At 34.9% G+C, this 26488-nt stretch overlaps 1 protein-coding gene across 1 annotated transcript in view; it reads right to left on the reverse strand.

Moving 5' to 3' along the window:
* The window catches only part of LOC138716526 (runt-related transcription factor 1-like), a 418897-nt gene that overhangs the window by 157840 nt on the left and 234569 nt on the right, over positions 1-26488 (reverse strand). Inside the window, exon 2 of the mRNA XM_069849676.1 lies at positions 13241-13354. Within this exon, the coding sequence (XP_069705777.1) occupies positions 13241-13354 (114 nt within the window). The remainder of the gene's footprint in view (positions 1-13240; positions 13355-26488) is intronic.

The following is a 26488-nucleotide window of genomic DNA, read 5'->3' on the forward strand; positions in this document are numbered from 1 at the left end:
AGGATGAGGAAAGTATTAAAAACAAGTCTCCAGGTCCCGTTACTGTTATCGCTTGCATGCACAAGTCACGCGTACTTTGAAGTCTCTAATCCCTTCTCACACTCCTCTTTTTGAAACAATATAAGTCGGTTTTTCCTGATCTCTGAAAGAATGTAGAGACAGTCCTTCTGAAATAAGTTGTTTTAAGTTTGCTCCAATCACTTCAGTAGAAGTAGAAAGATCTCTTTCCATCATGAAAAACGTTATCTCTGACAGGAGGCTCACTGTGACAGTTGACAATTTAAAAAAGCTTGTTGTTGTGACATGTATCCAAGGGAAGTGAGTACCGTATGGGATAATTTATTAAGTATTCGTCTATTTTTTGTCTGTTTCCATGAATAATAAATGGCTATTTCACTGCCTATTTTTACTATTTTTAGTGCCTATATGCCTACCTATTTTAACCAAAATAAATGTCTAAACATCCGGGCTCTAGTTATTATTATTATTTATTTGGTATTACAATTTGTGTATTATTTTCGACACTATTATTATTATTACTCCTATTACTATCATCATTATTATTGATATCTGTAACATTTACGTAGGCTACAAGGCGAAAACTTTAGCTTTCAATAACAATAAAATACAATGATAATTTTTATATTATATAATATTTGTTTTATTTTAAATAAATGATAATTCATTCTGATTGAAAATATAAATAGCTATTAAAAGCAGTTGAACATGCTATAGGCTGTTTATTACTAACGATCAGTTTATCTTCATTATTAAAAATTTAGAAGGCACATCAATATCTTGGATTCAGATTGGTTAAACGTAATTGCAACGGCTGTGTTCACATATATTTTTAAATAAATATTAGGATATTTTCCTAAATACATTGGCCTACATGTCCTCTTTGTTTCATGCGAAAGAGAATCACTCATTTTGATTTCAAAGAGTTGCAATTAAATCCAATCCAACCTACACAAAAACGACGAAAAGAGAGAGAAAGGACTATGCTTTTTAGCTGTTTATTTAACGACGCTATATCAACTACTGAGTTATTTTGTGTGGATCAAACTGGTGATAGCGAGACGGTATTTGGTGATGAAGCCCAGGATTTGCCATAGATTGCGTGACATTTGCCTTACGATTGAGGAAAACCTCGGAAAATCCCAACCAGATAATCAGTCTAAGCTGAAATTGAATCCACGCCCTAGCGCAGATCCGGATCGGCAGGCGAACTCGCTGCCGCTTAGGCTACGTCAACTGCCGGGAGAATTAGGTCGGAGACGCATTTTCTCCAATCCCGTATCATTTGTAATGGGCTTTCATGTAATACTTACAAATGACTTTTAAGGAACCTGCAAGTTCGTTGCCGCCCTCACATAAGCCCGCCATCTGTCCCTATCCTGTGCAAGATTAATCCAGTCTCTATATCATAGCCCACCTCCCTCAAATCCATTTTAATATTATTCTCCCATCTACGTCTCGGCATCCCCAAAGGTCGTTTTCCCTCCGGCGTCCCAACTAACACTCTATATGCATTTCTGGATTCGCCCATACTGCTACATGCCCTGCCCATCTCAAACGTCTGGAATTAATGTTCCTAAATTATATCAGGCGAAGAATGCAATGCGTGCAGTTCTGTGTTGTGTAACTTTCTCCATTCTCCTGTAACTTTATCCCTCTTAGCCCCAAATATTTTCCTAACCTTATTCTCAAACACTCTTAATCTCTGTTCCTCTCTCAAAGTGAGAGTTCAAGTTTCACAAGCATAAAACACACGTAGGAAAACTAGAATAACATCATTGTATAGAGCACATCTAGGTCAGAAAGCATGGGTAGACATAACGGCTCGGTTAGAAAAGCCAACGTACTATGGTAGGAACGATCACGATTTTAAAATCAAATGTAGGAAACAGAAAACGGATGTAGGTAAATTCTCATTTTTAAATAGAACTATAAATGATTGGAATGACCTACCTGCAGCGGTCCTTGAGGGCTGTCCTTCCTTAAGGAGATTCAAGAATAATTTAACAAGTTGTGTATAAAGTGAAAATTAAAATTAAGGTGATATTCAACATTTAATTTTTTAAGGTGACATGTATTTATCTAGCCTGACGAGTTTACTTCCTTGGTTTGAATTGTAAATTATTTAAAAATAGCGTGTAAGAGGGCTTTAGACTAGAAATGTTTAGTTTAAATGTAGTTCTGTTTATAAGTATGCATAAGGATGTAATTATTTGACTTATTTGAACTGTTGTATCAGTGAAGCGAGGTGAGTCAGTGAAGTTATGGTTTTACAGTGCAGTGAACAGTTCCGATTAGTGATAATTTATAGCGTCAATGAAATGTGTTCTATAGTGTCAGTGAAATGTGTTACAAAGTGTCAGTGAAATGTGTGCTAAAGTGTCAGTGAAATGCGTCATAGTGCCACTACAGGGAATGAGATGAGAGTAAAGTGAAAGACTATTGAAACTTATGTAGGACCTATACATAATTATGTAGGTTGTGTTGTAAAATTAGGTATTTTATTTTATGTTTTATTATTGTGTTAAATTGTATTGTGTATTCTTATTGTATTGTGTATAAAATTGTATATGTGTTGTAAATTGTATTGTGTATTGTAGATTTTACTGTGTATTGCTTATCATTTTATTGTGTATTGTTAATATTGTATATACCACTGCCACCGGGTGCTTGCCCACTTGCAGTGTAAATAAATACATACATAACAACCGGTAATATAACCTAACTTATAAATTCGAACTTTCAAATTTTTTGGCAGCAAACTACATGACAGAAGCTTCTCAACAGAATAATAACTGGCATTTTCCATATTTATTCTGCGTTTAATTTCCTCCTGAGTGCCATTTATATTTGTTACTGTTGCTCCAAGATATTTGAAATTTTTCCATCTCTTCAAAGGATAAATCTCCAATTTTTATATTTCTATTTCGTACAATATTCTGGTCACGAGACATAATCATATACTTTGTCTTTTCGGGATTTACTTTCAAACCTATCGCTTTACTTGCTTCAAGTAAAATTTCCGTGTTTTCCCTAATCGTTTGTGGATTTTGTACTAATATATTCACGTCATCCGCATAGAAAAGAAGCTGATGTAACCCGTTCAATTCCAAACCATTTGTGTTATCCTGAACTTTCCTAATGGCATATTTTAGAGAGAAGTTAAAAAGTACAGGTGATAGTGCATCTCCTTACTTTAGCCCGCAATGAATTGGAAAAGCATCAGAGAGAAACTGGTCTATACGGATTCTGCTGTAAGTTTCACTGAGACACATTTTAATCAACCGAACTAGTTTCTTGGGAATACCAAATTCAATAAGAATATTATATAAAACTTCTCTCTTAACCGAGTCATATGCCTTTTTGAAATTTATGAATAACTGATGTATTGTAGCCTTATACTCTCATTTTTTCTCCAATATCTGTCGAATACAAAAATTATGATAATAGTCGATCTATTACGCCTAAAACCACACTGATGAATCCCAATAATTTCATCTATATATGGAGTTAATCTTCTCAAAAGAATATTGGACAAATTTTTGTACGACGTAACAAAAGTGATATTCCTCGAAAGTTACTACAGTTAGTCATGTCCCCTTCTTAAAAATATGTACAAATTATGGACTCCTTTCATGTAATAGGCTACATTATTTAAAATAACAGTAAAAAAAATTATCGACAGGAAGATGTAAGCCTAGGAATCTATACTAATAATAAATCTGTAGCCAACATTTTTCTGGTAATTTTCGATTTTCCAATAATAATTGGTGTTAACATGTATAATTAACCATCCTGCATCCGAAAATCGCTTTTTTGAAATTTTTGTTTGTATGTCTGTCTGTCTGGATGTTTGTTACCTTTTCACGCGATAATGGCTGAACCGATTTATATGAAAATTGGAATATAAATTAAGTTCGTTGTAACTTAGATTTTAGGCTATATGGCATTCAAAATACTTTATTTAAAAGGGGGGTTATAAGGGGGCTTGAAATAAATAAATCGAAATATCTCCCTTATTATTAATTATCCTGAAAAATGTTACATAACAAACGTTTCTTTAAAAATAATTTCCGATAAGTTTTTTTCTATACAAAATTTTGATATGACTGATATTTAATGAGAAAAATGAGTTTTAAAATTACAATAACAACGCCATCTTAGGCGCTGAACTGAAATAAAAACAAATGACTTCGTCTATAAGGAGCCTTGGACAACAATCGAAAGCTATTAAACATAGGCTAGCCTACAGAGAATGTTTCTGTGTTTGTATGAAGTAATATCGGAAGTTAATTGTTTAATTATTATTTCACCATTGGAAAGTGTAGTTTCTCTAATGGACATAATTCTACAATGGTATTACAGTAACTTCTGAAATATATAGCAAGTAATATCAAGTATACACATTAAAACTAAATGATATGTCAATCTTCATTAAACTATGGTTGCATGTAATAACAATAAGAAACATGTTAAAGGAATTGTCATTGCACCAAATGATTGCTCTCTGGACCAAAATGACCGCATTTTAATTATTTAAATACAATTTAAATTAATAACATATTAAACGATTTATCCTTCTATCAAACACGAATGTTCCCTGGATCAAATGTCCTATTTTAATTATGTAATTACTTTATATTTATTTCTAACAGGTGCAGCGGAGCGCACGGGTAGGGCTGGTATATGTATAAAAACATTAATGCAGGAGCCGTAACGGACCAAAAGAAAAAATAAGAGAAATTGAGCAATATCTTACGAGCCGCTATCTTACATAATAACTACTTACATTTCTATATAATTATTCATTGTATGTCCGTGACACACAAGGTGTAGTCCAAAATAAGATTTATGAACAAGATGCTTACCAACTCAGCTACTAACAGAGATCAAAATGGATTTTACTACACATGAAACTGACAAGGATGAGCAATTAAGAGCACGCAGATGTAAACAAGGAAGAATAAATGTCTACACACAGGAGTCGGAAAAGAATGACGCAAAGAAATTCGACGTTGTGACGTCACAAGTCATGATGGCGGCGTTGTAGAAAACATCTCGATTCGTCATCCAAAAATAGATGCCAACCAATGAGATTAAGTCGACCTCACAGAAGGGCCCAATCAGACCTCATACTTAGGCGCATTAGGAATGCAATCGCCCACACGACTCACAGCCGGTCTTTCTTGTAAACATTCCTCGCGTACAGTCGACTATAAAACCAATCAACTTGAGCTTTGTTGAATTCTTGAATAAAAGTTGGTCCTGCTTATTTACATTCTTTTGACGATCTAGGACTGAACTGCAGTATTTATTTGTGTTCTTCTGTTGAGAAGAATATGACATAAGCCTACATTAACCTACATTGCTAACTGTTACGAGATTTGAAGGGTTCAGAACCATAGTGGGCCAAGCGACATTTACTAAAACTGTAGAAAACAAGGGTTAAAATGAAATTATTACCATAATTCAATGGACATTTTTTTATTGAATTTCTTCCTGTAACCACTACAGGTTGCCATCGACAAAGAGTACCATGATACAATGGAGTAAATGCCTTGAGGCTTAGTGATACATTGTTGTTAGAATGAAAAATAACAATTTGAATTATATTGAAACACATGATATTAAACGAAGTAACGTCAAGGAGATGCGAATTAGTCATGGTCCTTATGTATGATGCCTGAAAATAGCTATTGAGCCTTTGAGTGCTGCAATTGTTAGATCTCTTAAAATATTTTTATGCAGGCCAAAAGTTTTACAGAAGTCGACTAGGAACCAGGGTATGGTCCCACGGGCTCCTATCATTAGTCCCTTAATGACGATGGATTTCAGATGGTATTTGTCCTTATAAAAACTGATGGAAGGTTCATATATATATATATATATATATATATATATATTACTTTTTTCCTCGTGTACTTCTTCTGGCTGGTGTTCGTGCGATTCGAATCTCACAGTAGGGTCTATGATGTAACCTTCAAGAGAGGGAGGTTTAAATGCAATTATGTCGATTCTTCGATTACTGCCCTCACTGGATATGCCGTGTACTTCTTCATATACTGAATAACCTTTCTTCCTTAAGGCAGTTGCTATTATAGATCTTACTGTAATAAAAATTATACACATTAAAACTAAATGATACGTCAATCTTCATTAAGCTATGGTATTAACTTAACTTTAACCCTTGCTTTCTCCGTTTTTAATAAATGGCGCTTGGCCCACTATGGCTCTGAACCCTTCATTTAATGTGCTGACGGAAGGCCTGATTAGTGTATACAGTAAGCTGCAAGCTAGATTGCTTTTATCCTGTAGCGGAAAAATTTCCCGGGGAACTGCAGAGATTTTCTTTTTTGAAATAGGTAATATGATGATAACTTTCGAAAAGAACAACTTTCGGACAGTGTTTCTGCTGAGTACTCGACATTAATCTAATTAACCGTCTTTCTATTCATTCCACTGGTTTTCCGACATGCTGAATCGGTTTTTCTGTGAAAGGAGAAATATATTATGTGTTATAGTAGTATAAAATTGTTAGGAGAAAATCCACAAATTATTTGGGAAAACAAGGGAATTTTACTAGAAGCAAGTAAAGAGATACTAGGTTTGGAATTAAATCCCGAAAAGACAAAGTATATGATTATGTTTCGTGACCAGAACATAGTACAAAATGGAAATATCAAAATTGGAAATTTATCCTTTAAAGAGGTGGAAAAATTCAAATATCTTGAAGCAACAGTAACAAATGTAAGGAAATTAAACGTAGAATAAATATGGGAAATGCCTGTTATTATTCGGTTGAGAAGCTTTTGTCATCCAATCTTCTCTCAAGAAAGCTCAGTGTTAGAATTTATAAAACAATTATACCCCCGGTTGTTATGTATGGTTGTGAAACTTGAACTCTCACTTTGAGAGAGAAACAGAGGTTAAGGATGTTTGGGAATAAGATGCTTAGGTAAATATTTGGGGCTAAGAGGAATGAATTTACAAGAGAATGGAGAAAGTTACACAACGCAGAAATGCAAGCATTGTATTCCTCAGCTGACATAATTAGAAACATAAAATCCAGACGTTTGAGATGGGCAGGGCATGTAGCACGTATGGGCGAATGCAGAAATGCATATTGAATGTTAGTTGGAAGGCCGGAGGGAAGAAGACGTTTGGGAAAGTCGAGACGTAGATGGGAGGACAATATTGTGGTTCCCTCCGCGCGCTAACCGTTTCTCTCGAGCAATAGAGCTCCAATAGCCATACGGCATTCAGTGTGCTTAGAAGTCGTGTAATGAAACTCTCGTTCTTCAAGTGTACAACGTTAGTGTATAAAGTTTAGTGATTATTGTGTATTTAGGTAATGCCTAGCAACAAATTCTCACTGTGTGAACGTGTGTAGGCATATATGTACAATACGAAGGCTACATAAAAGGCAGAAGGTCGTGTGCGAAAACAAGAAGAAAATTTCGAATAAAGTTTCCAAACAGACCTCTGCCTTCTGCCAAAACAATTAGACGACTAACAATTAGAGACTAATCAGTAATAATTTGTGGTCTCCACGAAGCCCAGATCTAACACCCTATGACTTTTATTTATAGGGAACACTAAAAGGTAGGGTTTAACTTATAGGAAAAATCCTCGTACTATAACTTAGATGAACTTAAAGACTATACATGAGAAGAAATCCAAACTATCAATGATGTGGAACTTCAGAGTGTTGATCATTCGTTTATCAGAAGATGTCAGTTGTGTGTGGCGGCAAACGGGGGCCATTTTCAGCAACTACTGTGGGCATGGTAAGTCCAAATTATTGAACATTTATTGTTAGGACTGTTATATATTGAAGAAGCGCCGGAGAAATGGTTATGCGCTCACAAGCAAACATTCTGATGGGGCCAGATAAAAAAGTTAAATTTTTTTCTTCCACTATGTTAATAATGTGAAAAGAAGTGCTTATACAAATTTTAGCCACTCGACCGCAATTACGAGGCCGTAAAAAAAAAGCTCGCCAGGGGTCGTTAACAGAAAGAAAACATAATTTCATTGGACAAATTTATTGGAACAGACATAGCAATTGTTCAGCTCTTTTTCAACATATTTTTCATCGGAATTGAGACATTTTCATCATGGGATCGACAGAGAAAGGTGCAGACGCAGTCAAACGCTGGTTCCGATCTCAGACGGCTGTCTTCTACGACACAAAAATTGATCCCAGGGTATGACAAATGTCTCAAATCCAGTGGGGGATATGTTGACAAATAGCGCAACAATAGCTGTATCTGTTTCAATAAATATTTCCATGCAATTGTAGTTTTTTCTATAGGCTACACGGCCCCAGGGAAAATCACTTTGTGGACGGCCTCGTAATTGCGGTCGAGTGGCCAAAATTTGTATAAGCACTTCTTTTGACATTATTCACATGGCGGAAGAAAAAAATTTAACTTTTTTATCTGCCCCTATCAGAATGTTTGCTTGTCAGCGGGAACCACGGAGGACGCGGCTGGCCGGCTTAGTACTCTTTTCTGAGATGTATTTATTTATTTATTCATTCATTCGTTTATTCATGTATTTATTCATTTACTTATTTATTTATTTATTTATTTATTTATTTATTTATTTATTTATTTATTTATTTATTTATTTATTTATTTATTTATTTATTTATTTATTTGTTGTTGAACATAACAGGCAAAACCCAATTACAATGTTCACGACTAACAAATTAGTTTATAAAACATAAACAAGGTAAAGGAAACATACACTTATTAAAAACTGAAACAAAATAGAAATAAGAGAAAGAAAAAAAAGAGAAATTGAAATAAGGTGTGAAAGTAGCTTAAAGTTAACTAACAATATTCTGTAAAATATGATAAACAATTCTGTATCTAGAGAAATTCATATTGAAAATATCAACATTCGTATAAGGATGTAATTTATTGTATAACTGTAACATTTGGAAAACTGGGGAATTTTTGTGGGATTCAGTGTTTGTCCTTGGTATGTAAAATAAATTTCGAAATTTCGTTTTAAGCTTAGGTGCATATAATGTTATAGGCCTATAATAAAATAAAGTAACACAGTCCAACTTATTGTTAATAATTTTATAAAGAAAGTGTAAAGATTGACAATTTCGCCTAATTTTCAAACTAGTAAAATGGAAATGTTGAAGCATTGTAGCATAACTCTCATAGGTAGGATAATCATTATAAAGTCTGTAATATAACCATTTTATAAATTTATTTTGAATTTTTTCTAGTAACAGAATACATTTATTAGTAACTGGGGTCCAGATAACAGTAGCATACTCTAATTTAGATCGAACAATGGAATTATACAAAATTATTATAGTTTTGACTTTAAATTTACAAGAATTTCTCATAACAAAACCTAAACTTTTATAGGACAAATTTACAAATTATTAATATGACTATAAAATGTAAAATTACTTAAATCTTTATGTTCATTTTCTGCTGGTAAAACGTTTGCCTCTATTTCATATGAAAATTTAATTGTATGATACTAATAGCTCTGTGCACCGAGGCCAACGTCTACGACTGCTAAAAGAACTACAGCTTCGGCGCGTCGCCCTTGGATAGAGACGCTTGGGTGAATGATTGAAGTCAAGTACCCGCCATTGGACCAATAAAAAGTAGTCGAAAGCTTTTTCTAAGTAAAAATTTTCAATTTTCATGCCAATTTGTATCCATTACTTTTATTCTCATACTTACGAACACACCTAAACCCTTCTTATTCAGTCACTGCATTCAAAAGAAAATAGCGTAGCCAACTGCTTAATGAAACAGCACCCTATGTTACCGACAACGGATCTCTTCAGAGTTATGACTACATAAAACGTCCCATCATGCATCACCCTTCCTTCCTTAAATAGGCTATATAATAGTCTTTTAACACATAAAAACTTGGAGCGTTTAGCTAGTTGAGCTCTCAAAGCACCGCTCTCCTCTACCAAGTACAAAAAATACTTTGTAAACTTTTTAAAATCGAGTTCATCTCCTTGTGACACATCTACTAGTCCTCATCATGTCTTTCTGACTGGTAAAACAGCTAGACTTACTACAAAAACACACCCTTCTCTCTCACTCTTGAGACATAAAAGTGGAAGCAACCCTTGTAAGACACCCTTGTCGGCTGAGTGAAAGAGGGGTGGTCTGTGTGCACAGCTTTATTTATTTGTACAAGACTTAGATTCCACAAACAAATCCTCTCTGTACTTGTTACTGCGGCGCTTTGAGATGCCGCCGTGGCCCAGACACTTGCAGCATGTCGAGTTCGTCTGGAGCCAAACCCGGAACTTGAGACGGCCTTCGATTAATTAACACAGTTCTCCCATATTTATACCTTTAGATGCTGGAGATAATAAGTAAAATATATTTCACGAAAGGGAATTATTGCCGAAAATATTACAGACTCAACTAGCCACTGAAAAGTCAATGTCGTAAAAAATATTACACTGGATTATTTGGGTGATATTTGCATAAAATATTCTATTGCACAGCTTTCTTCTAAACAAAATTGAATCCCAATGTGTGAAAAACATAGTCTTGCATGATGGAACTATTAATGAATCGGTTGCATAAAATATTTTGTGCGAGATCGTGCGTATTTGCTTGCTTTCCGCACAAAACCAACCCGCGGTAAGTCTAAAATTCCACATTCAGTATTCCCAACCTAATATACATAACAATTTCCCTCTTCTTACCGCTTAAGTGACATATTGATTTTACTGCTTTAGGCTTTTAACATATTATTTTTAGAGACGTTCAATATAGTAATAATTAGAAATTGGAAACTTACCACTGCAATTTCACCTAAATTGCACTGTTAATTATTGTTTTTAAATATTTGCAAAAATTAAGTAAACTCTACAACTCCACTAAAGTTACTGCATTTCGTGATGCATGTAACATTAAGGAAGCCGTTTGTTTTAAGTTCGCATTTATAGACTGGGGGGGGGGGAAAGACAGACGTATATCACGGCCTGCTGGAGTATAGTAAAGACAGAAAACATTTTATAGCAACAATGTTGAAGATAGACATTTTTGTTTTCCAAAATTGCCGTCACTGAACAGAAACCAAGATGGAGATTTCATTGCAACTAATTAGAAATTCCTCTTTCAGGTATGTAATAAACGATCTTCGCACAAAATAATGTACGATACACGAGCGGTAGGCTATGTTTTCTTTCAATTCTCGGAAATTAAAAAAGCTCAACTACGTTTCGCTTTTTCAAACTTTTCCTCGAACATGAAAACTTCAACATACCGCTCTTGTAACGCATATTACTATTTTCTATGAGAGTGTATAAAGTTGCATTTTACCCACTGTTAACCGTGCGTAGTCAGCCTTATAACACTAGTGTGCAAAAAAGTAAGTAATCACTTTACGCATTGCTATTCATTTTATGCACTGTCAAAGAAAATGTAATATTCAATGTATAAACTTCATTCAATAAGAAATTAATGCATTTCCTCGATCTTTCATGACGTAAATATTACACGCGACACAAATAAGTAACCCAGCTCTGATGATAGCCAACAACAGTTTGAAACTAGTCAACAAGGTACCGTACCTAGCATTTACCACGCGAAAGCAACAAACTACATATTCCAAAATGATATATTGTTAAAAGTTGTGTAATCAATATGTATAACACATTTAACATTCATATTTACATTTTAGGCCGTATTATTCGGAAGTTGCATGTGTAGTATTCATTGCTACATGATATAGCATTCAACTTTTCCTAACCGCTTTGTTGATTGTATGGCCGATGAGACGGCCATGAAATCGTGACCATGAATAAAATATGATACTTATTTGTTAATGGTTCTCAGTTTAAATGGTCGTGAAATCGTGATCTTACTGTACAACCTCTCCAACTTGAAATACAGTATTTAATGTAAGTTTCTGCTATCGCAGAAAAAAACATTGTATGATATACATTCGTGAAGTTTTTTTTGTCCCTCATGTGCCTCATTTCACAAACTATACGCTCGTGCCAAAAAGAAAACATTCACGAACTTGTATCATAAATAACTATATGTAGACCTACAGCTTTCTTTTAAAGAAAATTAAGATCAGAAATGCTGCCTATCTGACAACTCAGAATTCAATACCTCAAAAACGGTATTAAATAGAACTAGTGTGTCATTTTCATGAACTATTCTACAGCACAGCTTTCTTTAGAAGAAAATCGAAAGCGAAAAAGTTGGAAGGTGAATTAAATATGAATAAATTTACAGCCTACTTAAAAATAGTCATAAACGGAATCCTCGGTCTTTAGCGTTACTTTTTTCGGAAAAAATTAAGCCGGAAATCTAAGACGGTCAAATAACCAGTAAGAATCGAATAGTTCTAAAATGGTCTTGAATAGAAATATCCTACTTTCATACTACAATACTCCTAAAAAGAAAATAAAATCCTGAACAGTCATGAAGAAAATCAGCCACTTACAAACCAATAATGTAGGGAAACGTTCGTACGTAACATATGTTTGAAACGAAATATTTAAAACACCTAACAATACATGTAATAAATAATGTGCTAAATTTAAGTTAATTTTACTCCAGCTTTCGCTCCGCTATCACCCATCCATGTTAAGAGTCTATTTGAAGAGTAGCAATTACATATTCAGCAGTCTACCAACTTCACGTCTAGGCCCAATATAATTACAGTAAGAACTGAATAAAAGTGTAATTTAAGTTTTCAAAATGTATGTATGCTATTATCTTCAAGGGCGAGGAATATTTTATAGCAGTGATGCAAAACTTTGCTACAGTTTTGGCAGACGTCACGAGCTGGAACATGTAACTCATCCCTTCCCTTCAACCTTCGCGTCATTGGACATACCTTACTTTTTTATTGTATATAATCTTTAGTTTTTTATTTAAGTCCAGTTTTTGTTTTGCGGTTTGTTTTGTTTGGTAGGGGGAGAAGAGAGATGTATTCAGTGTGCTTGCCAAACGTCACAGATACGTCATTGAAGGCCGGACGATTGTGGACGGGGGAAAGAACTCTTTCCACATGTTTTCACTCCTCTCTTCCCCAGTTCTGTATGTCTGTTTTAGAGCATTGTAATTTTATATTTTAAAATATAAATTACACTACATTATGTCGTAAAGATTTTATTTATTTATGTCAAATGTTGGCCGAGAATTTATATGAAAAGCATCTTTTCTACATAGCTTGGAATTACTGTATGATGGCTTACTTGTTTTGGATCGGGGTTCCCGAGGTCCGTCGACCGTCACCTTGATGGCCTTGTTGTACGTCGCCATCTGCGGCGGAGACGAGCTTACGGTGATGGTCAGAGTGAAGCTCTTCCCTGAAACAGACAATGTAAGTAATAACATAAAGAAGTCTTGCAAAAAATTAAAATATACAATATACACAATTTTTTCAATCCCCATCAACTGCATAATAACAGCGTCTTTGCCGTCTCAAAGTAAGCAATATTAAAGTCGCAGGCACTATGTTGATTATATTTTAATTATCAACAACTCATCATTGTTATCAATCGTCAACGTCAACATCTCGTCATCGTCAACTTTACCCTAGAATCAATCTTAATCTCGTGAAAGTGGTAGGCCTAACTATGTCGTCCCAATCACCGTCTTCATCTTTTCCGCGTTAGAACCTCGTCGCCACAGACATAATTCTGTTACCGTCATTACGATACTGGCATTGTTTATTTTCGTGAAATGGCAGGTCCCATAACTTGTAGGCCTACGTCGACTTTAGGAGCATAGCCCATAGATGTCGCTAGTGTCGAGAAGAGTACACCATTTAATTCATCAGAGGCTATCCAGAGTGCACCACGGGCGGTAGATTTACATTACACTCGTACTAAATCATGATGATGATGATGGTGATGATGATGATTGAGAATTGTTGGGATGTTACAGGAGAGCCCGAAGAAAAGTCGTTGTTGCCTGGACCACAGGATTGCCCAACGAAAGTTATGAATTAACCGAGGTCCACTGTGGCTTATTAGCCCATTGCGATAGCACGGAACCACTATGGCGAACAGTGTAATTTCCGTTCCACAAAATTCTTCAATTTTTTCTATTAGTGTAGATCAAATGAGGCGCCCGGCGCACAAATAGCCCAACCCACAAGATTTGCATTATTGAGTTTATTGTTTTAAAGAGCTCTTCAAAGTGTAAATAGACCTAATTATCATTCCCAGTTTTTCCATGAGATTTCAGCCAAGTTTCGTTTGTGTAACGCATTTCGCGCACTGTTACAAAGAGTTGAAGTGGAAATATAATTTTGTATTTGAGCGCTGAGTTACACATCGAAATGCATCTTTAGAACGAGACAGATTAATAATAGTTTATTTTATTTTACCTGGCAGAGTTAAGGCCTTAAGGCCTTCTCTTCCACTCAACCAGATAAAAAATTAATACAAATACATAAATAATAATAATAATAATAATAATAATAATAATATTATTATTATTATTATTATTATTATTATTATTATTATTATTATTATTATTATTATTATTATTATTATTATTATTGAAACATCTAATTTACCAGTTAAGATGAATGTATTAGAAATGTGAAGATAATTAGTTAGGACTATCACTCAGCCTATAAAATAAAAATAAAATTATTTAGATATTTGAATATAATCACTGTCCAACTTATGAACAGAAAATCAATTTAGTAAACTAGTCTGAAAAAAATTCAAATTATTAAATATCCCTTAGGCCTATGAGTATTATATTTAAAAACAAATGTAATTTAATACGCCTGTTGAATTAGGTAATTGTGCATTTTAGTTTTCAAAAGACGTTACAGTCCGACAGGTTCTAATATCGGCAGGAAGAATATTCCAGATTCGAGAGGTGTAGACTATGATTGATTGAGAATAAGGGCATGTTCTGTGCTTAGATAGGCCTATAAGAATAATAGTTTCCTATTGAGACAGTGTGTCAAAGCTGTGAAGAGTTGAAAGAGTTTCTGAAACCGACATGACAGGCAAGATGGACAAGAAGTGTGCATGATTTGATAAGACAGAGAGAGTGAATGTAATTTTCTGCGTTTCTCAAGTCAGAGCCACGACAGCTGTTCGAAGTATGCTGAAATATGGCCATATTTCCTAATGTTGCATGTAAATCTAATGAACATAAAATTGACACGCTGTAGCTTTAATAATAATAATAATAATAATAATAATAATAATAATAATAATAATAATAATAATAATAATAATATTATTATTATTATTATTAATACATTTATTTAATTACTTATTCACTTATTTATTTATGTATTTATTTATTCACTTATTTATTTACTTATTCATTTATTCATTCATTCATTCGTTTATTTATTCATTTATTTATTTATTTATTTATTTATTCTGGCACAGTTCAGACCAAAGGACCTTCTCTTACACACTACCAGGTCACAAAGTATACAAGCAGTGAATATTTAACAAAAAGTTAAAGAACAGAATACTAACATATTACAAAATAATAATAATAGTAATAATAATAATAATACTAATAATAATAATAATAGCACAACAAAATCTACACTAAAAACGGTAGCTTTATGCTAATTTTGAAGTTATATTAGTTAATAAAACGTCGCAGTAATCAAATAACGGCATTATAAGAGTCTGGATAAGGAATTTTTTTTTCAGAGAATATGGGAGGAGGTGTTTTATGTGGGTTAGGAAATAGAAAACTGAGAACACTTTTTTGTAATATTTGTAATCTGATTGTTCCAACTTAAGTTTTCGTCAAAATAGGTACGTAAATTTTTAAAAGTAGAGCTATAAGGTATAGAAATATTGCTGATGAAACTGAAGGTGCATGTCGTACTTCGAAAGAAAATAATAGTCTCTTATGCCATAGAATAATAGCCTGGGAGTTCTCTGGGTTTAATGTAAGCCCATATTTTTAACACCAGTTGTATATTAAAGTTAGGTCTTCATGAAACGTATTGCTCAGTTCTCGAATATAAAATCAGCCCGTCACAAGGCTTCCACCTAAAACAATATGTCACAAAAATAACTAACTTAAACTCATTTGTTATACGAGATTCGAAGCGATGACTGCAGCATTCGCAGAACATATAAACTGCATATTTAGCGTCGTCACGCCCAGTATGTCTTCTTATATCAAATAAATATATGTATGTCAGATCAATATCCAAGTAGTGATCAACAAATAATTAATGATTAGTGTTGTAGGATTTAATCGATTAATCGATCAATTTATATTGCAAGATTAATCAAGGCGATTAAAATTAATCTGTTGTACTTCATATTAATTATTATTTTGTTAATGTAAACTCAGAGTAAAAATTCCGACAATATTCGTCTCTCAGAAATTGCTTACTTCAAACATGATAATACCGTTATTTTGTAACTGCAAAGCAGATAGCAGGTAGCATAGGGCAAATCTTTGCAAAAAAACTTCAGAAAGAGATTAAGATATGAGGACAGTGACCTGGTCTACACCTATTGAAAGTTGAAACACAATGCGAACTTCTTGTTAAGTTTGTCAGTTCGTCTTCCTAGCATATGAAATATATATTTTTCTGGAATTCGCCCTCTCGTCCCTTAGCCATGGCTACACTGTGTGTAAGTGAAAGTAACTATCTTCTTCTCTTTCTAAAATTTTGTAACCCGATTACAATAGGGAACAGTCTGCTGTTTTGTTGCAGTCTCTTTACTGAGTTTCTAGATGAAGCTTGTGTGTTTAGTTTGCTATAGAAAAACATCAGATTTCTGTGGTCTGTGAAAAAAGTGAAAATTCCATTATTTCAAAGCTTATGAGAATTTAAGAAATAAACTCGATGAAATGTTTGGATTTAAAATGAACGATCGTGGAGAAAAAAATCACGTTCAGTGATGCAGGAAACATTGTTACTAAACGTAGAGCAACACTTAATTCGGAGAATGTGGATGCATTCATATTTTTAAAATCATGGATGAAGCAATATGAACTAGGTGAGTCTTCATAATTTTTAAATTTGTGTTTGTCTCAAAAATCTCCGGAGAATTAAGACGATAAATTATAAGCCTACATAATATATATGTTACTAAATAACTAAATAGTAGGCCTATTGTTTTGCAATACAACAATACAGTATATACATATATACTTCATTTTATACTTATGCTTATCACCAAACACAAATTAAATTTAACTATAATCTATCGACTAATCGATTAAATTCAAATCGTTAATCGATTAAATATTTTGATCGATCGACAGCATTATCAATAATATTACTTTCCGTAAGTGTGCTGCGAGTAACAGTGTAGCCTATTCTTTTAAAATCTCTGTCAGTCTCGGCTTGTAACTCTCGAGTCATATTCGGTCCACGCGCCGCAGGTTTGCGCACACTTGAGACGGTTATGGTGTCAATAAGTTCTATTTCTGGACAGGGCATTCTAAGGAGAGGAGCGCTAATCGATTTGTTGTGCATGAGAAATATTGCACGCAACACGTGCCAAGAAAGCAGCCCAGCCTAGCTTCTGCCAATTCCGGTGCTTGCAAAGTGCTCAGAAGCTCAAGCTCGAAGCACGCAGCATTGCTGCCGCGAAATCAGGCTCAGATTCAGTTATTTCAACACTCGTATTTCTATTTTGTTTCTAATAGCTGTTATGACATGTTAAACGTGACAGAATATGGTCATTATGTTATAAAGGTGAAGAGTAGTATCGATCACACGTTACAGAAGTCCATTTATGAAGTAATGCAGAATTATGTCAAGAAACAGTTCAGATACGGAAGCTCGGACAGTCGACAAGAGACAAAATGAACGTACTGTCTGAGCGCCAGATCTGAAACCGCGCCGTGTGAGGGAGTGGGGAGCCGGGAGACAACACTCAGCAAGTATAGTACAGTCTACCGGGTTCTACGCCGCATACCTGCCGCGGTTTCAGAGCTGACGCTCAGCCAGTATTTCTTTTCAACTTATATCTCATATGGATGGGCAGTTAAATATTACCTACTATTATCGGAGAGTGTGCTATAGCTCTGGTTAACAAGGTCAAGCGTTTTCTCTTAAAAAAAATGTTAAAATGAGTTAACGATGAAAATTGGTGAAATGCTACCAGAAGAATCGGGAGCATAAGGAATCCCATGGAGATAATGTCTTATGCATAACCATAAAAAGTCCATTTCAATTCGCACAATTTTAACCCTGAAATTCAATGAGAATACCTGATTCAGTAGTTTAGTCTAGTGATGAGGGGATTTCTGCACCTTGTGTATAGACTACACTGTGGAAGATTGAAACGGCGTACATATTTCATGCAAACGGAACCGGTTCTCAGCCGAAGCGGTATCATAACACGTGAAGATGGGTTAAAGATGAGCGGTTCGTTTCGATGGCGCGAACAAAGTGAAATACATTATGTATATATAAGCTGCTGTAATAGTCTGAACAATATTATTAAATTATACTCTAAGCATATTTATTCATTATTTTATATATTTTAACTGTATTTACAAATTGTCGATGCACTTAAAAAGAACACAAAGTACAGAAATGTTTATTTGAAAATTGAAATAGAAAAATTAATATATTTTGTTCTAGAAAAAATAACTCTAATAATGCTTAACATATCCATGGTATAGGCCTACTTACTTACTTACAAATGGCTTTTAATGAACCCGGGGGTTTATTGCCGCCCTCACATAAGCCCGCCAACGGTTCCTATCCTGAGCAAGATTAACCTATTCCCTACCATCATATCCCACCTCCCTCAAATCCATTTTAATATTATAGTCCCATCTACGTCTCGGACTCCCCAAAGATCTATTTCCCTCCGGTCTCCTAACTAACACTCTATATGCATTTCTGGATTCGCCCATACGTGCTATATGCCCTGCCCATCTCAAACAGGCCAACAGTGGAATTTAAATAACTTATTCATATCACAAGTTTAATGTTACAAATATCAATCACAAACTCTTCATGATCCACTCCAACGACATCTTCAAACTGCCTAATATGATATGTTTTATACTGGTCCTCTAAATTGAATTTTTTGAATAGTTGAAACAACTTTTCAAAGAACTAAACACTTTGCCCTATTTTCTACTTCCGAAAATAAATAAATAATCACTTTCCCAAGAAAATTCAATTGAGACCATGAGCTTCGTTTAACATCACTCGTGCTACCGATAATGTAACTGACTCACAAAGCTCTCTTTATATACATCATTTTATTTGATTACGTATTTTACAAAAGTTCACTTTTAGGCGCTGCAGTGAATGTTTATCATCACTGACTTAAACGAAACAAAGTTAAGAACACCTACAGGTTAGGCAATCTTCTGAACGATTCATATGAGTGAAAGAACTGAATGCATGTGGTGGAAATGTCGACGATTACCCATCTCTGCAATAGCCTCTAGTCCAGGCATTCTCAACCTGGTGCTCCCGAACACCCTGATTCTCTTTTAACGATATTTCATGCTCTCGTCATGCGAATAAAAAAGTGGTCGCTAGCATGAACGCTCCTGAGGACCTTTTTCAATTCAAACTTTGTTGTACGAACAAAATCTTATTCCGTCTTTACTTATCCTTGATGTAAGAGCTGAAACTAATAGTCTTCCTATCCGTCCATTATATCTTACAGACCTGATAGGGCTTCTCATTAGTCTATTTCATGATGTATAATCCCTTTCAATTCAGTGTGGACTTAAACAGAGAAATCAAAAGTATTCAAGAGAATAATATGACTGTACTGTACGTGAGGAACTTCAATTGCTAGATCTCCAGGCCTTTTCAACTCTGAAATATTGGTTTTAAAAGGAGAAGTCATAGTCAATGGGGAATAGAAGATACAAAAAGCCTCCAACACTGCGGAGTGTTTCCCTCGAATGTCTGGCTATGTTCGAGACAACTTATCAATGCGGAAAAAAAATCTTTCTCACTTATGAAATACCCAAGAACAAAGCACAATCACGATTAATTCACATCTGCAGACTGTTTACGCGTAGCTACAAGCGACTTCTCCTTGGACATCACTGAAGTTCTGAGTAACATTATTCTGGCTAGTGTTTGAATCTACGTAAAGATTAATTTTTGGTCCTACAGAATATATTTGTTATGGTAACAATAGTTATTTATTAGAGGAGAAAAATTCGCTCCGGCGCCGGGGATCGAATCCGGGTCTTTGGTTCCACGTATCGAGCGCCCTAACCACTGAGCTACGCCGAAGTTCAATCCACAGCACCGGATCGAATCCTTCTCCTTAGTGTTTTTTTTTCCCCCCTTTGTGGCCTGACTCCAAGTTCGATATATATGTTGATATATATATTAAGTCAACTGCCATTATACAAGGAGCGCACTCAACTGAGTGGCTTTGTGGCCGAGATTTCACAGTAATATGCACTGTTGTGTGAAGAATCTACGTAAAGATTAATTTTTGGTCCTACAGAATATATCTGTTATAGTAAGTAACAATGATTATTAGAAAAGAAAATTTCGTTCTGGCGCCGGGGATCGAACCCGGGTCCTTCGTTCCACGTACCAAGTGCTCTAGTCACTGAACTACGCCGAAGTTCAATTCACAGCACCGGGTCGAATCCCTCTCCTCTAGATTGAACGTCGGCGTCGCTCAGTGGCTAGAGCGTTTGGTAAGTAGAACCAATGACCAGAGTTCGATCCCCGGCGTCGAAGCGAATTTTTCACCCCTAGTAATCAAGTGTTTGTTCATTTATTTATTTTATTTATGTATTGAAATAGGCCCATTGAACCTATTCCACTTCGCTCACTTAATATTACATGTCGATGGTGCTCACAATTTTCAAAAGGTTGAGAACCCCTGCTCTAATCAATAGAATAGCTGTGCGTCTCTTTACACTTACCAGATTCCCAGTATCAAACTATGATCGATATGCGAGTATAACGCTTCTCTATAAAAGTTCACATACAACCCATAATCAATGGGTAATGTCTCTTGCCAAAGAGAAGCGTATATTCTTATTTCTCTTCCCCCTGTTCCTCTACTTCTTATTTAAATTCCTCCTCTTTTCTCCCATTAGTTAATTTTCCATTCTCTCGTTCTGCACATTGTATACTATTATTGCCCTTCCTCAATCTCTTGCTTTTCATACTCTTCCACACCTTCTTCTAAATATTCCTCCATTCTTACTCTTCCTCCATCTGCCTACCAATTTCTTAAAGTTCTCACCGCTCCTCCTACGCATGCCTATCTCTCTCTTCATTTTTTCTGTTTCATCAACATTGTTCTCAACTCTTCTCTAATCCTATTACCTCAAAATATCATGCTTTAGTTCTTTTCCTACAGTTATAATTGAAGGGTTCAGAACCATAGTGGGCCAAGCGCCATTTACTAAAACCGTAGAAAACAAGGGTTTAAATTAAGTTATTACCATAATTCAATGGAAACATATACCAGGTAATATAAAATATACACATTCAAACTAAATGATATATCAATCTTCATTAAACTATGGTATTCACTTAACTTTAACCCTTGCTTTCTCAGTTTTTAATAAATGGCGCTTGGCCCACTATGGCTCTGAACACTTCAATTCTCAAAGATACTAAGGCAAGGTAAAGATTTCCTAATTAAAGCCCATAGAGTAAAGAGTAGCGGGAGGTTAATGCGCCCATGTTTGCAGATCGCCACTTTAGTAGCAGTAGGGATGTAAGTTCTACGTGCTTACTGTCATTAAGTCCAAGAAAGTATCCCTGGTGTTCATTTTTGTTAGAGACTTAGTTTTAGTGTATGCTAGGTCATTAGTTCTGTAGGATGACTTAGGTCCTTGAAGAAAATCCATTACCAAATCGAGAATCGAATACGGCTTGCAGCGCAACTTCTTATTCACGACACTACCACGCACCACTTGCAAATAGTGTAATACAGTTTCTAACTGTAGGAACAAGATGCTACATGGTCACTTCTTGAGATAACAAGACAAAACAGAAAAGAATGGCCATGTGAATGAATGAATGCGAGCTATGATGCCCCATGTTGGGCACAGGCCTCCTGTGATGGGGTTAGAACCCCCTCGACAGGGATGGCTCAAGTGTACTCGCTTGGTGAGCCAATCCAGGCGAGCTTGTCGTGTAGGCCTATACTACTTTTGTGACACAGTTAATAACCCTGTTAAACTTTAATTAGTCTCAGAGCGCTGTTCTCTGTTCATTTTTTGCACTGTCCACATAATACTAACACCGCACTTTGACAAACACTGATTGCTATTTACAGTATTTAACTGACACTTTCTCAACACTGACTTTACTATTTACAAAATTTATCTCACACTTTCACTAATACTGACTTTACTATTTACAATATCTCAACACTGATTGGGTGATAAGAATAAAAATGAGTACATAGTATATACTAAACTTTTTTTAGTAAATACCCTTGTTAGTAAAAATAAAAACATTTGAGTAACTACTCATTTTTGATTACATACTCATAAACTGGAAGTAGAATAGAATATACTTGAGGTCCATCCTGTACAGAATTTGATAAGAATAAAACCTAGTATATTCTCATTTTTATAAGTTCTTTCTCATGTTATTCTGAGTATAGTGTGTAGCAGGCTCAGTTCTGAGTATTTGTTGATTTGTATTCAATTTAAAGTTAAGTCTGAAAAAATTGCAGAACTTATGAACGATGTAGTGCGCCATGTAAAAATATAGAGAAATATGTGAACATGTAGATTAAAAAAACTTCATAAGCCTTTAACGCTTCACGAAAGTGATTCTAATTTGGTTAAATATGTATTTGTTCTTCATAAAAAACATGACCTATAAAAATATGAATGACTATGAAATTATAAGTTTAGATGGTATTGTTATTTATAATTAACAATTACAGTGTATTTTGTAAAATATGAATTGTAAAATGCAATTACTTGTAACTTTAAAATTATATAGCCTATATACGGTTATAAAACTGCTCCATAATAAAAATACTATTAACATAGGCCTACCTGGAATTTTAGAAATTTATTGTAATCTCCATTCAACATCTCGGTAATGAAGGTTTCCCAATATTATTTTCTTGTTTCCTGTTTTATTAATGTCACTTTCATGATTCACTCTTCCTTTCATGTTATTCATTTATTTATTAATTAATATATTTATTTATTTATCTGTCCTTAATCAAAATTTACAAAACTCAAAACACAATTCACAACAGTATGCCTACAGCATTTGAAAGTCCACAAGAAAAATCGAGCATCACGGTGCAATGTGGTCAAAGAGGAATTATAGGCCTATATATCACTTTTTAAATGATCAAGAAGGCTGTTGAGATTAGTAGGCCTATATATTCGCGTCAGGTAGAATGATTTTATTCTTACGGAAATGAGTATGTTCTAGTGGTTATGAATATATAGTCACAGAAAATGCTCATACTCATAAGTGCAAATCATGAGAAAGTACTTCAGTTTTATTCTTCTGCCCATTACGTTATCTATTTACAAAATGGCCATATAATAAATATTTATGTATGGGTAGTAAATCTGCGTTTCTGTCTCGCAAAATCGAACCAGAGAGTACTTGAATCGCAATGGTCTACCAAACGAGATGAAAGGTGATACGTAAAAATGCATAGGACTCATTAAAAAATTAAATCGTCTATGTTACTGTAATCAACAAACACCAATCAGGATTTGTAAGATCGGATATCGAATCCAGGACGTTTTATGCGAAGCATAAAGCAGCGTGCTCGAACCGCGTTCGGCTCGCCGGGTCAGAAGCACTGCGGCCCGTGTTAAACCGTCATGAGTGTTTAAACAAAAATGCTAACTGAAAGATGATATTTTAAACAAGGCACTTTAATCGCAGCTTAGAGGAGTTTATGTTCTGCTCCCAATAAACGCGTCTCTCTATTAAAACCGACAGATAAAACCCTCCAACTCTTGTTTTTTAAAAATAAAAACTCTTTCTATTAAATGGCTCGTACATTTTAAAAAAGAGGGACGAGGGTCAGTTGACGACGTATTTCATTATTTTTTCATGACGCAGCTCAAACTGTTGTCACACGACTGTAGACCGCGAGGGGGAAGTTGGCAACCTGTGCGCGAAGCCGTTTGTTGAAACAAACTAATAATTACACCGACACTCACAGGGAATAGGGAACAAACCAATCACTCCAAGACCTGATTAACTGCAGAATTTACTAACTCGCCGTTCAAAGAATTCCAATGGCTTTGGAACTGGCTTATTTTTTTTAGCAAAAGAGTCTAAGAGGACGAACATTTTTCATACTAAAACACTAGAACACACAATACAGTGGAAATAGGCTCAGAACTAGAATGTATCATTGAATAATAAGAGAAAAGTAGTGACCTACTGCTTACAATGTTCGCTCTGATCTTAAGCATTCCTACTTCAGAATATATGAAGGGTTCAGAGCCATAATGGGCCAAGCGCCACTTATTAAAAACGGTGAAAGGAAAGGTTAAAGTTAAGTGAATAGTATAGTTTTATGAAGATTGACATATCATTTAGTTTTAATGTGTATACTTTATATTACTTGCTATATGTTTTCATTGAATTATGGTAATAACTTCATTTTAACCTTTGTTTTCTACGGTTTTAGTAAATGGCGCTTGACCCACTATGGTTCTAAACCCTTCATATGATCAAAGGCGGTGAAGTTTTAAGTCAGTACGAGCGTAAATATTCTAAGACTAGATAAGAAACCAAATTAGTTCCATCGATATAGTAATTTACAGGGGCTTGTTTCACAAAAGTATAGCAAATAACTCTCCTAGATAACAAATAGTAAATTAAAATTTCTACCTAAGTTCATTCGGCCGGGCAGCTCAGTTGGTAGAGCAGCTGGCTACGGACTGAAAGGTCCGGGGTTCGATCCCAGGTGGTGACAGGATTTTTTCTCGTTGCCAAACTTTCAGAACGGCCCCGAGGTTCACTCAGCCTCCTATAAAATTGAATACCGGGTCTTTTCCGGGGGTAAAAGGCGGTCAGAGCATGGTGCCGACCACACCACCTCATTCTAGTGCCGAGGTCATGGAAAGCATGGGGCTCTACCTCCATGCCCCCCAAGTGCCTTCATGGCATGTTACGGGGATACCTTTACCTTTTACCTTTTTTACCTAAGTTCATTTTCATGTTTCATCAAAGTTTCACTTATTTAGTAAAAGTATTACTCTACTAGACCACACCTTACATGACAATACTTATGAAACAGACCATCTAGTAGGATGACATGTAAATATAATAGGAGGCCATTGTTATTGTTCATGCTGAAGGTATGGAGCAATGTTTTCTAGGAGGCACGCTGGCGTTCAAAGATATCTGGCCTACGATTTTATGATCGTGTAAACGAACTTTCTAACCACGGGATATGTCAGAACGAAAGATATAACAAATAATTTCGCTAGTTCTCAATAGGTGGCACCATTAGAAAAGTGTCTGGGAGAATGATGATGTAGATTAGGCGAAAATTATTCTCATAATTGATAATATCAGCAGTTTCCTATTAAATCTAGTGTTGTTTTACATTCAGCAGAGGGGATGGCAATAAAGGAGCTAGATTAGACACTGTCATGTCCTAGTGTAAGTAGACACAATCCTCTTAATGGTAACTACAACAGAACTAAAAATTAAAACTGAATCTTGAATAGTAAAAATTTATGTTTATAATTGCGTTGAATTATTATAAAAAATGAAGTATAATGAAAAACTAAGAGAATCTTGGGGGGGGGGGGGAAGGTCAGAAGAGGAAGAAACTGATGTACAAAAACATCACTAGGTAATAAAATAAGGAATGCTTTGTTATTAAGAATTATAAAAATATGTTCTGTACATAAAAAACGACACAATATACCTAAACGCATAAATATACAGGAGAAGGTGGTAATATGGGATAATCTTTTATCGCGGTCTCTAATTTGAAAATAACGAAGTTAAAAATGGAATTTGAGGTGATCCCTTATAGGAATATCAGTTCTCCTTATGTATGTAAAGTCATAACATGATTATATGGATGAATCAGGTGCTATGTTTTAGAAAGTGCTCATGCCGCATAAATGGACTTCCACAAAATAAGGTTGCAATATGGGATAGAGAGAAACTGCATGCAAAAATTCTAAACATTAAGCCTGAAATCACATACAATACTTAAGACATGAACATTGGTAACACATTAGAGACAGAATTATACGGAAGTCAATGTCTTGATAGTTATATAAAACATATGAAGTTCTCCATTTTCTATAGATGAAGGCCATAGTTTTGTCCTCGGCACCTTTCATGCACGTTTATCAGAACCTTACACACAAATTAGAAGGTTATAAGACTAGTTTTGTCCTGAACATCTATTTTTATCACACGAATAGTAATGTTGTAATATGGAACAACTTTGTCCCATAATACCACCACTCATACCTTAGTATAAAACCTTGAATAAACTCAATTTACAATCGCATTTTATTTCCATGATGCCAGCCATTACAAATCT

Source organism: Periplaneta americana, chromosome 16 (genome assembly GCF_040183065.1).
Source record: "Periplaneta americana isolate PAMFEO1 chromosome 16, P.americana_PAMFEO1_priV1, whole genome shotgun sequence".
Classification (NCBI taxonomy): Eukaryota; Metazoa; Arthropoda; class Insecta; order Blattodea; family Blattidae; genus Periplaneta; species Periplaneta americana.